Source organism: Candida dubliniensis, chromosome 4 (assembly GCF_000026945.1).
Source record: "Candida dubliniensis CD36 chromosome 4, complete sequence".
Taxonomy (NCBI): Eukaryota; Fungi; Ascomycota; class Pichiomycetes; order Serinales; family Debaryomycetaceae; genus Candida; species Candida dubliniensis.
The window spans coordinates 90,241-106,969 of NC_012863.1; the positions used below are offsets into that span (position 1 = coordinate 90,241).

General features: G+C 33.3%; 7 protein-coding genes across 7 annotated transcripts, besides 1 other annotated feature; 4 read left to right on the forward strand and 3 right to left on the reverse strand. All coding sequences in view use genetic code 12, as the record gives it.

Moving 5' to 3' along the window:
* The first annotated feature begins 280 nt into the window (after window positions 1–280).
* Window positions 281–541: a mobile genetic element.
* A 480-nt stretch (window positions 542–1,021) lies between these two features.
* Window positions 1,022–3,001, forward strand: CD36_40540 (plasma membrane urea transporter, putative; the record flags this gene model as incomplete). Its single annotated transcript, XM_002419681.1, has 1 exon — window positions 1,022–3,001. One exon carries the CDS (start codon window positions 1,022–1,024, stop codon window positions 2,999–3,001), a length of 1,980 nt encoding a protein of 659 aa, XP_002419726.1.
* A 669-nt stretch (window positions 3,002–3,670) lies between these two features.
* CD36_40550 (diphthamide biosynthesis protein, putative) lies at window positions 3,671–5,287 on the forward strand (the record flags this gene model as incomplete). The annotated part of the gene is made up of 1 exon (XM_002419682.1): window positions 3,671–5,287. One exon carries the CDS (start codon window positions 3,671–3,673, stop codon window positions 5,285–5,287), a length of 1,617 nt encoding a protein of 538 aa, XP_002419727.1.
* A 671-nt stretch (window positions 5,288–5,958) lies between these two features.
* CD36_40560 (ubiquitin-protein ligase, putative) lies at window positions 5,959–8,880 on the forward strand (the record flags this gene model as incomplete). The annotated part of the gene is made up of 1 exon (XM_002419683.1): window positions 5,959–8,880. One exon carries the CDS (start codon window positions 5,959–5,961, stop codon window positions 8,878–8,880), a length of 2,922 nt encoding a protein of 973 aa, XP_002419728.1.
* A 137-nt stretch (window positions 8,881–9,017) lies between these two features.
* CD36_40570 (ribosome biogenesis protein RLP24) lies at window positions 9,018–9,641 on the reverse strand (the record flags this gene model as incomplete). Its single annotated transcript, XM_002419684.1, has 1 exon — window positions 9,018–9,641. One exon carries the CDS (start codon window positions 9,639–9,641, stop codon window positions 9,018–9,020), a length of 624 nt encoding a protein of 207 aa, XP_002419729.1.
* Window positions 9,642–10,098: 457 nt separating this feature from the next.
* On the forward strand, window positions 10,099–10,572 carry CD36_40580 (J-protein constituent of the mitochondrial import motor associated with the presequence translocase, putative; the record flags this gene model as incomplete). Its single annotated transcript, XM_002419685.1, has 1 exon — window positions 10,099–10,572. The coding sequence occupies one exon, from the start codon at window positions 10,099–10,101 to the stop codon at window positions 10,570–10,572; it is 474 nt and encodes a 157-aa protein (XP_002419730.1).
* Window positions 10,573–11,034: 462 nt separating this feature from the next.
* On the reverse strand, window positions 11,035–12,099 carry PHO2 (acid phosphatase precursor, putative; the record flags this gene model as incomplete). Its single annotated transcript, XM_002419686.1, has 1 exon — window positions 11,035–12,099. The coding sequence occupies one exon, from the start codon at window positions 12,097–12,099 to the stop codon at window positions 11,035–11,037; it is 1,065 nt and encodes a 354-aa protein (XP_002419731.1).
* Window positions 12,100–13,358: 1,259 nt separating this feature from the next.
* CD36_40600 (importin beta homologue, putative) lies at window positions 13,359–16,409 on the reverse strand (the record flags this gene model as incomplete). The annotated part of the gene is made up of 1 exon (XM_002419687.1): window positions 13,359–16,409. The coding sequence occupies one exon, from the start codon at window positions 16,407–16,409 to the stop codon at window positions 13,359–13,361; it is 3,051 nt and encodes a 1,016-aa protein (XP_002419732.1).
* Between the last annotated feature and the right edge of the window lie 320 nt (window positions 16,410–16,729).

Consider the following 16,729-nt stretch of genomic DNA (forward strand, 5'->3'; position numbering starts at 1 on the left):
CGAAAATACCTGGTCAAGTTAATAATCAGTTTGGGGACTTAACGCTTTCAAGAAGAATTCTATATGTATGTAAGACCATATATCGATCAGATTTGATTTAGGAGCAAAAACTGAACATGGAAAATTGAATGAACAGAAACAACACGGGAAGGCAATACCTGAACTTGCATTGTCAAACCCTTGAAGTACCTGTCTTATCAACCGTAGAACAAGATCTTTTCAAAGATAGCCGCTCATTATCAGATCTACTAAACAATAGTTTGTATTTTCCGTCGCACGCTGTTTTATTTTACTTTTCGGTCAAATTTGCACTACTTCTAATTTGTGTGCAAATATTCTATTTTACTTGATTTTTATATACTTTTTTATAGGACTTTTTATATCTTTTCTTTATGAACTCATCTTTTTTATACAATATATTCTTACGATTATAACTTTCAATTAAGAAATGCAACTTCTCATTAGCATTCTCCTACAAGTTCTTAAGTTCCTAGAAAATTCTTCGAAAACATAATTAAAGACTAAAAGTGTAAAACAAACAACGCCACATTTTAGCCTCGGGCGAGATCGGTCTACATTGTGCCACAGTATTTCCTTGAATTGAGCAAATGCCATTTAAATGTCAAGAGCAGCCAGTAAAAATATCCACTTTATAGTAGGTTTTAGTGGTGGTAGAATATGTAATCATTTTCTATGTTGATACTAATTTAGACTGGTTCCCCGAATCCGCTCGAAGTTTTCTTCGTTACACTTTATGATTGAACAATGACTTGAGCATGTCATGAGAATCTTGTATACACAAAACCCAAAATACGTCTATTAATTGTTTGATCACCTAATTTAATATCTAACTGATTAAACTATGGCTTTATCTCATAATCCCTCGATAATTACAACCCCTGATGAATTTCAAATAAGGAATGAACTTAGTTAGACTGTATATATATAAAGGCATAAATACTCTATCAATCTTCGTATCTCTTTTTTAACAGTCTTTTCTTTATTCAAATCTACATGCATAATGGAACCGTCATTATCACAAGGAGCCGGTTTTGGTTTAATTATTGGCGGTGGTGTATTCTTTGCCGTTGTGATGAACTATGTTACTCATTTACAGAACAAATTTAGTCATTACAATTCCCATAAGGTTGACGAATTTGTATCCGGGAGTAGACGAGTTGGCTTTGGTCTTTTGTTGGCTGGTATTTTGCTGAGTTGGACATGGAGTTTAACTTTATTAGAATCAGCTGTCAAAAGCTACAGCATGGGCTTCTGTGGGTCGTACTATTACGCAATTGGAGGACTTCTCCAAGTTTCAATTTTTTCAGTTATTTCCAGTAAGATTAAAAAAAATGCAAATTTGGTCACTACATTCCCTGAGATGGGATACTTTAGATTTGGTGTACCTGGTCATTTAGCTTTTCTTTGGTGTGGGTTTGTGTGTAATGCAATTGTTAGCTCATGCATTCTTCTCGGAGGATCTGCTGTACTCCATGCTGTAACCGGAGTTAGTCAATATGCTTCACTTTTCTTAATTCCCTTCGGAGTCGCCATATATGTCTCGTTCGGTGGATTAAGAGCCACATTCATATCAGATGCATCACATACATGTATTATATTGATTTTTATTATTGTCTTTATGTTCGAAGTGTATGTCTCGAGTGACAAAATTGGATCAGCACGAAAAATGTGGGAGTTGTTAGAATCTTTGCCTCCAGTTGAAAACAATTACCATGGCTCTTATCTCACTTTCAGGTCTGAGCAGGGTGCCATATTCGCTGTGATTAGTGTCATTACCGGTATTGGGCTAGTTGTGGCCGACCAGGCTTATCTCCAGAGAGCAGTTGCAGCTGACCCCCGAATTACGTCCAGAGCATACTTCTTTGCTGCTTTGTGCTGGTTTGTTATTCCCTTTGCAATGGGTGCTTCTTTGGGTCTTGGTGCTAGAGCTCTTTCAGTCTATCCGGATTTTCCAAAATTGACTGAGTTTGAAGTGGGTGAAGGACTCCCTGCAGCGGCGGCTGCCACATATTTGATGGGTAAAACAGGACTGGCCATGATAATCGTCATGATATTCTTTTCTGTCACTTCATCGTACGCGGGAGAATTAATTGCTACTTCCACTTTGGTTTCGTATGACATTTATAAACGATACATCAATACCACTGCAACACCTTCACAAGTGGTAAAAGTAGCCAAGTACTCTGTATTTGGTTGGGCAATATTTTCATCTTGTCTTGCTTCCATTTTTTATGGTGCTGCAAAAATATCTATGGGTTGGTTGTTCAATTTTCTTGGGTGTGCTACAGCTTCTGGTGTCTTTCCAATAGCCTTGGCCTTTACATGGAAAGACTTGAACCAAGCAGGTGCCGTCGGTGGCTCTGTAGGTGGCATGATTTTAGCATTTATTGTTTGGTTGATCACCTGTAAAACATACACTGGAAGCATCACTGTTGACAACTTATCCAACCAATGGGTATCATTTGCTGGTAACGTCACCGCTTTGGTTATGGGAGGGGTGATATCTGTCGTCTTGTCTTTGATTTGGCCAGCAAACTTTGACTTTGATAATACAAGAAACAAGACCAGCTTGGCTGAACAAAACACTGAAGTAAAGAAAGAAAGTTCAGGAATCACCAAGCTTGACAAAACCAAGGATCAGAATGTGGAAATTGAAACAGAAATTGCAAATTCCGATTTGGACATGGACCTAAACGCTGAAATCGATCACAAGCATTTGGATCAACAATTTAAAAAATATACAATTTTGGTTATTGTTCTAGCCATAATATTTGTGTTTATCATTCCTGTGCCTTTAGGAGGATCTCCGTATGTTTTTTCACCGAACTTTTTACTTGGTTGTGTGGTTATTATCATTATTTGGCTATTCTTTTCCCTATTTTACGTGGTGGTTTTACCATTATTCGAAGCTAGACAAACTCTTTGGCGAATCACCAAACAAATATTGAGGATCGATTCAACCACAAAAGAAAATATATAGAGCTGGTTTGTATCACGCCTACTAATAAACAGTCTTACTATTTATTCGCATTCATGTTGATTAACAGTAAAAAGGGAAAAATATCAAATGATCCAGCTTATACTCTAAACTGTTGGGCCCTCATGTAATTTTTCTTTGCCCTTGGCGTTCTATTTTTGGAGTTTGCAAATCATAACCGAAAAGGATGCTCAACCGAATGTTAAATTGGATAAAAACGTATCGTATTGCCCGTGAATGGCTATGTTTTGTTTGTCGACTTTTCAAACAAAGTAAATAACATGAATTGAAAGTCGCCACAAACGAGAAAAAAAACGAAAAATCACCAAAGTATGAATTTCACCTTCCTCGACTCATGAAAGTGCCGTTAAAAAGCCCACAGGTAATTTTTTCGTGGTTTTTTACCTAAATAACCTGTTAATAATTACTTCTTTCATTTAAAATTGGTGTTTAAACAATTCTTTGTTCATTCGAAAAAGATTAAAATTTGATCCAAGTTTCCGGCATATAAAGTTTTTGTATGGGAAATCTGTGGCGACTTTCAATTCATTGATAGTTCCCGCGCATCGCATCACCATCAAAGATACAAAAACAAAAAAAAAAAAATCTCACACCTCAAGAAATCTGCAAAAAAAAAAAAAAAAGGTCTCCATCAAATCATCTCCCACCATTATGTCATCAGACACTGTAATAGCACCATCATTGTCTACTGCACAAGATGATGGCACATTTACCTATGACAAAGTGAAATCTACCACCAAAGAAAGAAAGCACTTGAATTTGAAAAACCCACTGGACACAAGCGAGATTAAATCCAAAATATGGAACTACTATTCGTTGTCAGAATTGATCCAATATCTAAGCCAAAAGGAAAACAACGAGTTCAAATATAAACGAATTACTTTGCAGTTTCCAGATGAACTAATTTGCGACTCTGCTACCATAGTGCACGATCTTCAACGAGAATTGAATATTGCTCCCCAAAATAGTTTGCACAGCTCAGACTGTTGTCAAGACACATGCGAACCCAATGCTACTCAAAGGATCTGGATATTGGCAGACACGTCTTATTCGGCGTGTTGTGTGGATGAAGTAGCAGCTGAGCATGTCAAAAGTGATTTGGTGGTGCATTTTGGGGATGCATGTCTAAACGAGATTGATAAACTACAAGCAGTGTTTGTATTGGGCAGACCCACACTCGATGTTGAGGCAATAGTGAAGCAGATTAGCTTAGCATACAGTCCTGAACAGAAAGTAGTTCTCATGTCTGATGCCCCACACACATATTTATTGCCTGAGATAGCAAAGGAATTGCCAGATTACGATATTTTGATTGCCAACTTACCAAAAACTTCGAGAGGCAGAATAATAGGATACACGCCGCCAGCAACAGGGTACAGGAAATTCAACCGAGTTTTCAACATTGAGGAAGTTGATTTTGCAGAATATGAGTTGTTTCACGTAACCAGTCCCGAGTCACCACGATTGCTACAATTGGCGACAAACTTTGCGTCTGTCACCACGTACGACCCGATTAGTGGCACCATCTCTACTGGGCCGTTTCCTAATTTAATGCGGAGATACAAATATGTCCACCAAGCTAGAATGGCCGGAACAGTGGGTATTTTGGTTAACACGCTTTCGCTAGCAAATACCAAGATCTTGTTGAACACAATCAAAGAGAAAATTAGAGAGGCGGGGAAAAAACACTATATATTTGTTGTTGGGAAACCCAATGTTGCCAAGTTGGCAAATTTTGAGAGTGTTGATATCTGGTGTATTTTGGGGTGTGACCACCAGGGAATCATAATCGACCAATTGAACGAATACTACAGACCAATTGTCACACCCTATGAGTTGTTGCTTGGGTTGAGCGACGAGCTATCGTGGACTGGCAAATGGGTGGTTGATTACAAAAGTGTGTTGAAGGAGTATGGCAACGAGGTTATTCAACCGAATCAAGATGCGGACTCGGACGAAGACTTGCCACCAGTGTTTGATCCTGTGACTGGGAGATACGTCAGTACGTCGAGACCATTGAGACAGATAAACCACCTTATGGTGAAGTCTAATGATCAAAGCCATGACAACGACAACGACAACGACAGTCAATTGGTCAAGAGGTTTTCAAATGCCGTAGCCATCAAGGGAACGGTCAGCACATCTGCTATTCATTTGCAAAATAGGCACTGGACAGGTTTGGGAAGTGATTACACTGAGGACGAGAATGCTGCAGGAGCATTGGTCGAAGACGGGAGAAAAGGCATAGCTAGAGGATATGATATTTAGTTTACTACAAACACTAATAAATAGCTCAATACACTGCCGACCGCTAAGCCAGTGCTTAAGAACACGGTTGTAAACAAAAATTTACTAGAGAATTTTTTCAAAAAATGAGAGAAAATATTAGATGGTAATTGCGCATGATCTGAAGTTTATGTGGAGTTGTTTGTTCAATCTCCAATCTGTTTAAACTCCATGTGAGAAAGTAACAACCCTTACAAGTTAACTGGCTTTGATTATCTGAAACTGATTTGAAAGAAAGTATTGGCAATTAGAAGAATTGCGGCATAGAGTACGTGTACTAACCAACACTACCCCTGATATCTTTTATAGCACAACCGAAACAGTTCTATAGCTCAAATTAACAATCAATCTTGTATACTTACTCCTTAGTTATAACAGAGAACACCTTGATTAATATAAGAGTTTTGTGTCGGGTATAAATTTATCAATAATCATCTGTGGTGAAATCTCGCTTAACTCAACCTCAATTGTGGTTGGTACCAGACACGAACTTTCATTTTTCGCCCTTTTGAATCCCATATTCTTAAACTCTTACCCTGAAGGCGGAAGTCAAAAATACATTTCCATTTCCAATTCATTTGCCTCTTTGTTCATTCTATAATTTGATTCATTTTTTACTAACACCACCTTTATTCAGCAAAATTATTTTGAAAATGTATAATTTTTCTGGGTCATCTAAGAAGAGAGTAGTTAATCTTGGTAATAAAAAACTGGGTAATAACAACAAAACCAATTTTCTAGAACAATCAAGATTACAACGACAAGAAAGAGAATACAAAAAAAATAGGGAAAAATCAGCTATAATTATACAGAATCATATTAGGAAATATCTTGATTTGAAAAGAAATAGTTTTGCAATTATAAATGATTGGTTAAATTCCCACATTAACAATGAACAAGATTTCAATAGTTGGATTAATCAATTTATTAATTTGAGTAAATGGTATTTATTAAAACAAGATGGTGGATTGATTTATCAAGTGCTTGAATCATTGCTAGATCACATACTGGATACTATGTTTGATATCTATAATACTGATGGAATGATACATGCATTAAATAAATTGTTATCTTGTCTAAAAGACATCAATGCTTTATATTTAACTGTTCAAGCTTTGTATATTGTGGCATCAAAAACTGAGAATTTAGGGGAAGTAAATGGGGTGATTGACAATTTGCTGAGACTCTTCAATGAGTATCAATTATCAAGAGAACAACAAAGCAAGATTTTTGATTTGATTTTCATGATTAATATACATGATTCCCATTATGACTTTAAGAAAGCCTTAACACTAAATTACTTTGAAGGTGAAAACAAGAAGTACTTGCAGGTGTTGAGAAATGCAATTGGCCTGACAACACATGCTCTAAAATTTAACGACGATGCATTGGTAAGAATGCTTTCGTCTTATTTAATCGTTCATGGTGATCAAAAGCTTACACAATTTGACTATGCATTCATTGGTTCTATATTAGAAAATATTGATTGTGAAGTCAGATTAGAGGATGATGATGCCGATGATGATGATTTCTTCGAGAAAAGAAAGTTTATAAATGTTGATAAGGTAGATCCGACTTACCCAAGAAGAATCGATATACTATATATTGATGAAAAAATTTCTAATTCATTGGAGAAATTATACACCCGTTCTTTCATCCAAGGAGTCATTAATCTATTAAGAAATGAAACATCAGAATTAAGAGGCCTAGCGTTGAAGATATTACCTGCATTGGTTAACTTATACCCTGCTCTCAAGGGGAAACTATGCATGTTATTATCTATTGTGCCCAACTTTTATAAATGGGTTTTCGAAACTATTAGAGAGCATGAGTTGTTTCACCTATTTATTAATTGCAACAAGGATTATGTAAGGACACAGGAATTAGAAAACATCGATGAAGCATCGATGTATTCTTTTTGGAAAATAGTTTTTTTGTTTGAAGAGCTGTATTCCTATTGGCTTATTGTTTCCAATGATTTGGAAAGTTTTAGTCATGAAAAACTTCCAATAGATGATGTCAAACTATTTATTGGTTTTTTGAAAGTTGCTTGCTTGACCTTGATTTTCACCTATAATAGAACATTGTTTCCCCATTACAGTAATTTGAAATCAATATCCACCACTTTATTAAACCAGTTATATTTAAGGAATTTGAGATTGAAATTTTTACCAAGAGATTATTGGAAACTCAAAGATTTAGTGTTCAATGTGGATTTGATGTTGTCAATAATTACTGAAGAAGAAGAATCAAGAATAAACGCTGAGGCAGACAATGAAGAGGAAATAGTTGCTGTTAAGCGATCTAAACCAGTACCAATAGAAATATTATCGAAATTAGAAGTGTTGAAGACTTTACCGTTTTTCATTGAATTCAACCATAGAGTGGAAATATTTCAGTCATTGATTGATTTGGATAAAAAGAGAAATTTTTCATTTAATCCATTTACGTTTAGTGAATCGAAACTAGTAGCCGAAATAAACCGAGATAGTATATTGGAAGATGCATTTAATGCCTATCATAAAGAAGGAGCGAATTTTAAAAATAGATTACAAGTTGAATTTTTCAACGAATATGGTAGAGAAGCAGGGATCGATGGAGGTGGAATCACCAAAGAATTTTTAACTTGTATTGTCAAGGAGGGGTTCAATCCAGACAATGCTTACGAATTATTCAAGGAAACTGGTGATAATCAACTTTATCCAAATGATAAAATTTTTGAAATCTTGTACATTGGCATGGATAAAGAATTTCAACAAATTAAACTTGATTACATTCGATTCTTGGGTATGATTATTGGTAAATGTCTTTATGAAAATGTATTGATTGATGTTTGGTTTGCCCCATTCTTTTTGAACAAATGGTGTAATGATGCCATGAAAAATTCTATCAATGATTTGAGTTATTTGGATAATGAACTTTTCAAAAATTTAATGAAACTTACAAAAATGACCAATGATGAATTAAAAATGTTAGAATTGACTTTTTCAATCAATTTAAAAATTGATAATAAATCTTATACTGTTGAATTATTACCTAATGGAGCTGTCATTGAAGTTGATCTGTCCAACATTTTAAGCTATATTCATCAATTTGCTAATTACAAATTGAATCAATCATTGAAAATACAAACCAAATACTTTTTGGAGGGATTGTATTCTATAATTTCAAAGAGTTGGTTGAGTATGTTTGATTGTTTTGAGTTACAAATGTTGATTTCAGGTGGTAAAGATGATATAAACATTGATGATTGGAAAAATAATGTTGAGTATGGTGGTTATTCGGATAGCGATCCTGCTGTTATTATGTTTTGGGAGATTGTTGAAGAAATGTCCCCACACGAAAGGTGTAAATTGATTAAATTTGTTACTTCTGTTAGTCGAGCCCCATTATTAGGATTTGGATCATTGGTACCTAAGTTTGGTATTAGAAATTCTGGTACTGACTCTGTTAGATTACCAACAGCATCTACATGTGTCAATTTGTTGAAATTACCCAATTATCAAGATAAAAAGACAATGAAAGAAAAATTATTATATGCAATTAACACTGAGGCTAGATTTGATTTATCTTAAAATATATAGATTTATTTATTAGTATACAGTTTGTTTTTTTACTTCTTTAGGTCTATCTATCGCCTGATAGAAACTATAGAACTAAATGAATAAAGGGAAAAGAAAGTCAAATAACCAAATACCTCTTGGGGTTAATTCTAATTTCTTGATTTTCTTTTGTTTTTCAAAATAACTTTTTGTTTAACACGTTTTTGTTCACTTTCACTTTCACTTTCACTTTCATCTTCACTTTCCATTTCTTCATCTTCACTTATCATTTCTTCATCTTCTTCAGCCTCTATTTCTTCGTCTTCTTCCATGGCATTTTCTTTAGCAGCTAATTTCTCGGCTTTTCTTCTTAATTCCACTTCTCTTAATCTTAATAATTCTGGATTATCAGCAACTAATTTTCTATCAGCAGCCAATTGTCTTTCTTTATTACCCTTCATTCTATTCTTATAGAATGCTCTTTCTCTTCTTTGTCTAATCTCTTCGATTCTGCTCATACCTTTCAAAGTAGTGGCAACTAAATCTCTATTATATCTAACTGGAACATTTCTTCTGGCAGCAAATGTTAATGTTGAATCAACCACCAATTCTTTACCAGCAGCTTTTCTAAATGCTTTAGTCCAACGTAATTTTCTTGGGTTTCTACGTTGCTTAAATGCTTTATGACATTTCGAACGACAGAAACGGAATTCTTTGGCATCATTTCTCACAAATGTGATCCCATGTAATGGATATACGGGTGATGAACAAAAATGACATTGATAAATCCTCATTGTTGTAGATATATATGTGAAATGTTATTGAAAAGGGGTACTTGGGGGGAGGCGGTGAGGGGATGATAATGTGACTTGTCTCTGGTTGATATAAAGAATATAGATAATTAAGAGTTCCCTAGTTGATTCCAAACTTAGTATCAAATGAGATGAGTTAATTCTTTTTTTTTTTTTTTTTTTTTTTTTTTTTTGGAATGAAAAAAGAAATTATTTGCAAGAGAAAGGATGAGAAAGAAACGAGAAACCAATTGGGCCTAAAAATATAAATTAATGCGAGTGTTAGTGCGAGGGCGAGGACCACTAGGTACTTGTATGGTAGTTTTTGAGAAAGTTAAAAACCAACTGAGAATTCTTGAGAGTGTGTGAAAAAAAAAAAAAAAAATTTTTCAAACTGATCAATCAATATTAGACTCATATAGAACTCACCACGACCACCAATACTACTACAACTTCAATCATGGCACCATTAGAAGCACCAATATTGGCCATACCTGGAGAAAATAATACTCAACAACAACAACAACAACAATTTCAATACACTGGCCAGTTACAAAAGAAGAAAGCTGCCGAAGGATCAATAGAATGGTACTTTGATAAAACGATAAATTATATGGGAGAGCATCCTGTGATCACCGGTATAGGAGCATTTGCAGTAGCTTATTTTGCTGCTGGATTTATCAAATCTAATCAACCAGGTATAAATGGGAAAGCTTTTGTTAGAGGTGGATTTGGTGCTAAAATGACTGCCAAAGAAGCATTACAAATATTAAATTTAAAGGAAACTAATTTGAGTAAATTGAAATTGAAAGAACAACACAGAAAATTAATGATGGCTAATCATCCTGATAAAGGTGGTTCATCATATATCGCCACCAAAATTAATGAAGCTAAAGATTTGTTAGAAAAAAGAGGTGGTATGAAACCCAAATAGACTTTACAACAAGGATTGTTCATATCAAGTCGTTTTGTTTTGATAATAATCCCCCAATCATTCTGGTTGTTTTAGTTTTGAGCTGTAAATAGTTTGGCATATTTATTTTTATCCATTTAAAGAATTTATACGTGTATTAATTAGTATATTGTAGTGATATTTTTGATCTAAACAGCTCAGCTGGAGTCATATGTAGTATACTTAAGTACCTACCAGAAAGGAGAGGAGCCAAAGAGAAAGTGACCAGGTATCCTGGCTGAGGTAAATGTTGACAGTTGCAAATAGAAAAACAGTTCCCTACTTAACACCAACAACTTGTGGCAACACCGCAAACCACCATACCACAAGCAGACAAAATGGATTGTCATATTGAGAGGGTATAATAAGTTGGTCATACCCTTTAGTTTAATTATTTATTAAGTTATATATATCTATTAAGAAAAAAAGAGACAACACAGCTATCTAAAAGTTTGTCTCTCCATATAATACATTTGCAATAAGATTACAATTTATTAACCCTTTACCGACATCTAAGTTAGTCATTCTTTTTAACAATTGTTGTTTATTAGAAGTAAACATATCAACAATTTCTGGGCCAGCCTCTCCTTGTGTATTTTCAACGTCAACTATTTTAATTGTTTGACCTTCCCTTTCAGTTTTAAAATTGAATTTGGTATTTGGTATACTTAATGTTGAAAAATATTCTTGGACTTTTAATTGTAATGAATTTGAAGTAACACAATGTGAATTAAAATGATTAAATGAAGGAAATTTGAAATCCAAACCAATTACATCTTTGTTTGATAAATCATCAATTATTCTACCAATTTCTTTATTTATAAACTTGATATTTTTGGTGAAAACATTATGTTTCATTAATTGATGAATTGAATTTGAACTAATATGGAAATAGTTTTCATCTTGATAATAAATATGATGTTCATCTTCAGTAGAAAAAGCTACTGTGGAGATATTCTTATTGGCAATTGTTGAATGTATCATTTTATTGATCATTTGTTGATTGTTTAAACCTTCATTTGGTCCAATTATGGTTAAATCTGGTTTAAAGTCGGGATAATAATTAGGTAATATTACATCTAATCCAATTTGTAAACTATTAAATGGATTGGAATCGACGTACCAGCAGTCTTTATCCAAGGGATCCTGACCAAATTGACTTGATTGAACAATGCCTTGAGTAGTTGATTCTGGTTGATCTTGTTCAAATTTGACTCCTTTAGCTCTTTTGGTATTAATAGATCTCAAATTGTGGAAATATGTTTGATGTACAGGTAACAAATGACCGTATTCACCACCATCTTTGGCTAGTTTGTTAGAGAACAATGGGATGTTATTCTTTTCCAAATTGTATTGATATAAAGGAGCTATTAATTTAACATTATGGTTTGCTTTTAGACTACTATATAATAGTCTAGTGTTTTTAGATACCCAACTATCAGTGGTAGTGATAAGAATATTCAATGAAGTTACAGCGGTAGTAATGAATAAAAGTAAGATCAATCTCATGTTGTCTAACTATTTGTGGGGGGAAGACTCCAGAAGTTAGCTTGTCTTGAATGAATAAATCAAATAAAAATCTATAACTAATAATAAAATAGATATTAATACAAATAATATAGAATGACAAATGAATTTGAAATAATAATAAAAGTAAAAAATGAATATAAGAACTTCTTCCTTGTTATGTATATTTATATATTCAAGGATACTAAACCCACAACGTGCACTAAATAATCATAATAAAGGAAAATGGCGTGTGACATTGTTAGCTTTTTTTTTTTTTTTTTTTTTTTTTTTACCGCTATTACTAACTGTTACTCCTACTACTACTGATACTAAGCATTTACTTAGTATTACTATTCACTGGGTGCTAAAAGCTAATTGCAAAAAATAAAAAATTAAGAGTTTTTAGTGTGGGTCGTGTAATTAACAGTAAACGTGTGCGCCATCGAATTTTTCATAACAAATAACAATAGAAGAAGAAAATACAGTTTTTGTATTTTTAAACTTCAAAATTTAAACTTAAATTTCCAGCATCCGAGGAATATTTACACTATCCAAAGGTTAATAATAACTAAATAACAACCAACTATAAATAGAGAGAATTTCTTCTTTTGATGTGGCTAATACTAGAACTTATAGTAGCAGTAGCGTGACTCTATTCTTTGATAAATCAAGTTCAAGGTATGTTTTTTTGCAACTTCTACCCACACGGGGTCTAGCACAAAAGTAGAAAACCACAGCAGCACAAAACCGAAAAACAAAAAAACGCAATATCAAACATTAGTTTGTTTGTAATAGGGCATTATCGGGAGTATACGGGGATTCAAGTTTCTTGACAATCTAATCCGATGACTTTCTAGTTTTTCCTATTTATTTCCGCTTCCAGTTATTGTCTTTATTAGCCGATCTTCTTAGTATGATTTGCTCTTGTCGTTGTTGTTGAAATTAAACACGTGGAACAACTGCAAAAAATGACAGTTGTGGATAAATTATAACTTTCAAGAAAAAAGCAATTACTGTGTTGTCTTTGGTTATTTTGATAACACTCTAACAAAACTTGCTTTGGTTTAACAATTCCTATACACCAGAAGTTCAAGAAAGCAAGTTTACCCAGATTATTGCACGGGAATTTATTACTAACAATATATACTATATTAGGTTGTGTATAATAATATATATATATATATATATTTTTTTTACTTCTTGTTTATGTTTCGTATTCACAATTTTATAAATGTTATCTATAAACTCTCCTCAACATGTTAAACATTCATAATATCAAGAATGATTTTTTGATCATCTTCATTCATCCGTCCAAAAGTAGAGTTAAACTTTTCATTATTATTCACTTGCAATTCTTGAATAAACTGTTTAACAACCGCAAAGATATTAACTGCATCCAATGGAGTGGTACTTAATGGATCTTCATAAACTTCATCTTCTTTTATATCAAAAAACCCACCAGTCTTGTGTAAATTCAAATCTACAGAATTAACAATGTTAGAATATTCTTCTCCTTCATCCTGCTCATCATACTCTTCATCTTCAAATTCACCACCTTCAGGCCACTCACCTTCTAATTGATAATTAGATCCTGATAAATCCCCAAAATTCTTTCTCTTTTTTTCCAATGTTTGTATAGCATTAGGTAATTTCTTCAACATGGAAACCAAATTATTGGAAATAGTGGCCAAAGTTTGTTGATCCAAATCTAATCTTATCAAATTCATACAGGCCAATACTGATAATTTCAAATCATAAACTCTTTCCAAATGAGGTATAATTTCAAACCATTTTTGCAAAAATGGCATCAACATTTGTGATTGTTGCAACAATGCCATAGTATTATTTGTGTCATAAATCACAGATGCAATTATAACGTTGTTGCTATTGACAACAAATGTACTCTTGACCAATTTTTTATCACCCGATTGATAATTCGATAAAACACATTCGAGGAATGATGGAATGTATCCATTGGAAGCTTCTTCTAAACTCAAAATAAATGTTTGAGCATATTCAAATGATTCAACCAAATCAGCATAACCCAAATCTTCACTTGCGCCTTTAGTAACAATTTGGAATATTTTGAAAAATAATGAACTCAATTCTGAATTGTTTTTCAAATCTTCTTTACCATAAATTAAAAAGTTTTTCAAACAAGCCAGTAATTCCTCAAAATACATCAATGCAGTTCCGTCTTCAAACGTCTTGTATAATAATTTGAAATTTTCCCACATAACTGGTGTCACTGTTCTTAATAAGAAAGTAGAATTTTCCATCAATTCCCCAACTTCCGCAAAAAATTCATCTAAATTATTAACCAACACATAATTAATCACTTGAGAAAAGAGTTCTTCCAACTTGATACAAATTTCACGAGAATTTTCAAATGACAACAACACCGTAATCATGGTATTTATAAATCCCAATGCCGCCATTGTCTTGTCTCCTTGATCATCATAATTTCCATCGAAATCATCAACATCAACTTGTGATGCCTCATTAATTTCATGAGCTAATTTCAAAAATTGTTGTACTAATTTGCCCATTAAATCAACTCCAAATGGTTGCAATTGTTCAGAAAAATTCTCCACACAATCTTGCATAACAACTGAAATGGCATCATTATCAATTTCATTAGATAAATCTAATAATTTAGACATTGTTGGCAACACAATGTTTGATAAAACTTGTTTAAATTCATCGTTCACCATAAATGCTTGGATCGATAAAGCGCTTTCAAAAAGTACTGGCAAACTTGCCTCTGAATTATCAAAGTTTCTTAAAATTCCATGAATAATTGCGCTTAAAGTTTCTTGATTATCAAAGGGAACATCACTAAATTGACTTACAACTTCAATAGTTCTAGCTTGTAAAAATTCGAATTTTGAACCAAAACATGGTACCACCAATGATGCCAACATTGGTTCAATAGTCGCATCTTTAGGTAAATTACCAGAAATAGTTCCCAAAATTCTCAACGCCCCTTCCTTTTTCTTGGCAACTTCTAATGTTTCTTCAGGTTGTTGTTGTAATTCGGTCAATTGTTGATAAATAAAAGTGGAAATACATGGCAATGTTGTTTTTGGTTTTTTGTATAATGCAGTTGCTATAAATCCCAATGCGGCATTTTCAGGACTATCATAATCATTTGTTTGATCAAAACTCAAATTAATGTATTCTTGTGGATCTTCTTCATAAATCTCCAACGTTTGATCGTCGGGACAAATTATTGGGTATACTAAATGGGTGATTAATGTTTCAAAATAAGGCTTAATATATGACCAAGTGGATTTCTCAACAATACAGTGACTCAAAAATTCCAACAATTGATATAATGCAGTAGTACTCAACCATTTTTTACCTTGACAATACTCTTCAATAATCGTCAAAAATTGAGTTATAAAATGAGGAATGAAATCATTCAAAAATAATTGATGGAACGATTTGTAATCGTATTTTCTAGTTAAATTCTTTGAGCTTGCATAACGAATAAATAATCGATAAATATTGGCAATAGCCCATTTATAACATTTGGAAATCTGCAAAAACAGTTTTTCTTGTTCCAGCATATTTGTACCTAAAACATACGATGGTGGGGCCATATTTATTACTGAACCATGAAATTGCCCCCAACTGATGACAGCATCCTTATTGCGTAAAGGTTCAGGTAAGTCGAAATAGGTGACAAACTTGTACAGCTTTAAAATCAATTTTAAAATCTCTGCTCTCAATTCAGTCATTTCATTGTTGATTATAGCTCCACCAATAGATAATAAATGTGGAAATGCTTGATCAATTATTGGGTACAATTTGTTCTTTCTATCTTCATTGCTAACCCATTTATACTTTCTGGTAATCTCAGCAAAACAGAGCATACCAGTATAAAGATAATCTTCCAGGTTGTCCTGTTGCAATAATTGACCTGTTTGGTCCAACAATCCATTCCAATTATCAAATTCCCAGAAAATTAACGACCTTAAGGCAGGAATTAATTGTTGCTTAATGTTATAATCAGCGTTGATAATAACAGGTAAAATTCTATCTTTGACAATTGGTTTTTCATCTTGATCAATTTTAAATTGACTATCTTTAATATTCCAATATCTAATTACTCTATTCTTAAAATATACTGCTGCCGCCTTTTTAGCTTGCACTGGCGATGATGATAAATCAATAACATCTAAACAAGCACCTAAAAATCCAGGAGAAACGGATAATTCTTTTAATTTTGATTCCGCCTGGTTTCTTAAGTTAAGATCAACTTGTAAAGTTCCAGCAAAACATTCCAAGATCAAGGTGCAATCCATGGTTGGTAATTGGGTGGTGTTGAGTTAAGCTTTTGGATTCTTGATTTTGTATGAAAATAATGGAAAAAAAAAAAAAATAATTAGACAGCCACTACAGCTCGTGAAAAGGAACTTTTGAATTTTTTTTTTTTAAGGTATGATGATGATGATGATGATGATGAGATTGTTTGTTTGTGTACCTTCTTTCTTTTTTATATACAGGTTAGTTTTTTTTTTGTTTCTACAGTCTGTTTTTAATTTGTGATTGGAGCACAAATTATGACGACAAGACGATGATAAAGAAAAAGATTGACAGTTATAGAATGAAGCGATGAACTGTA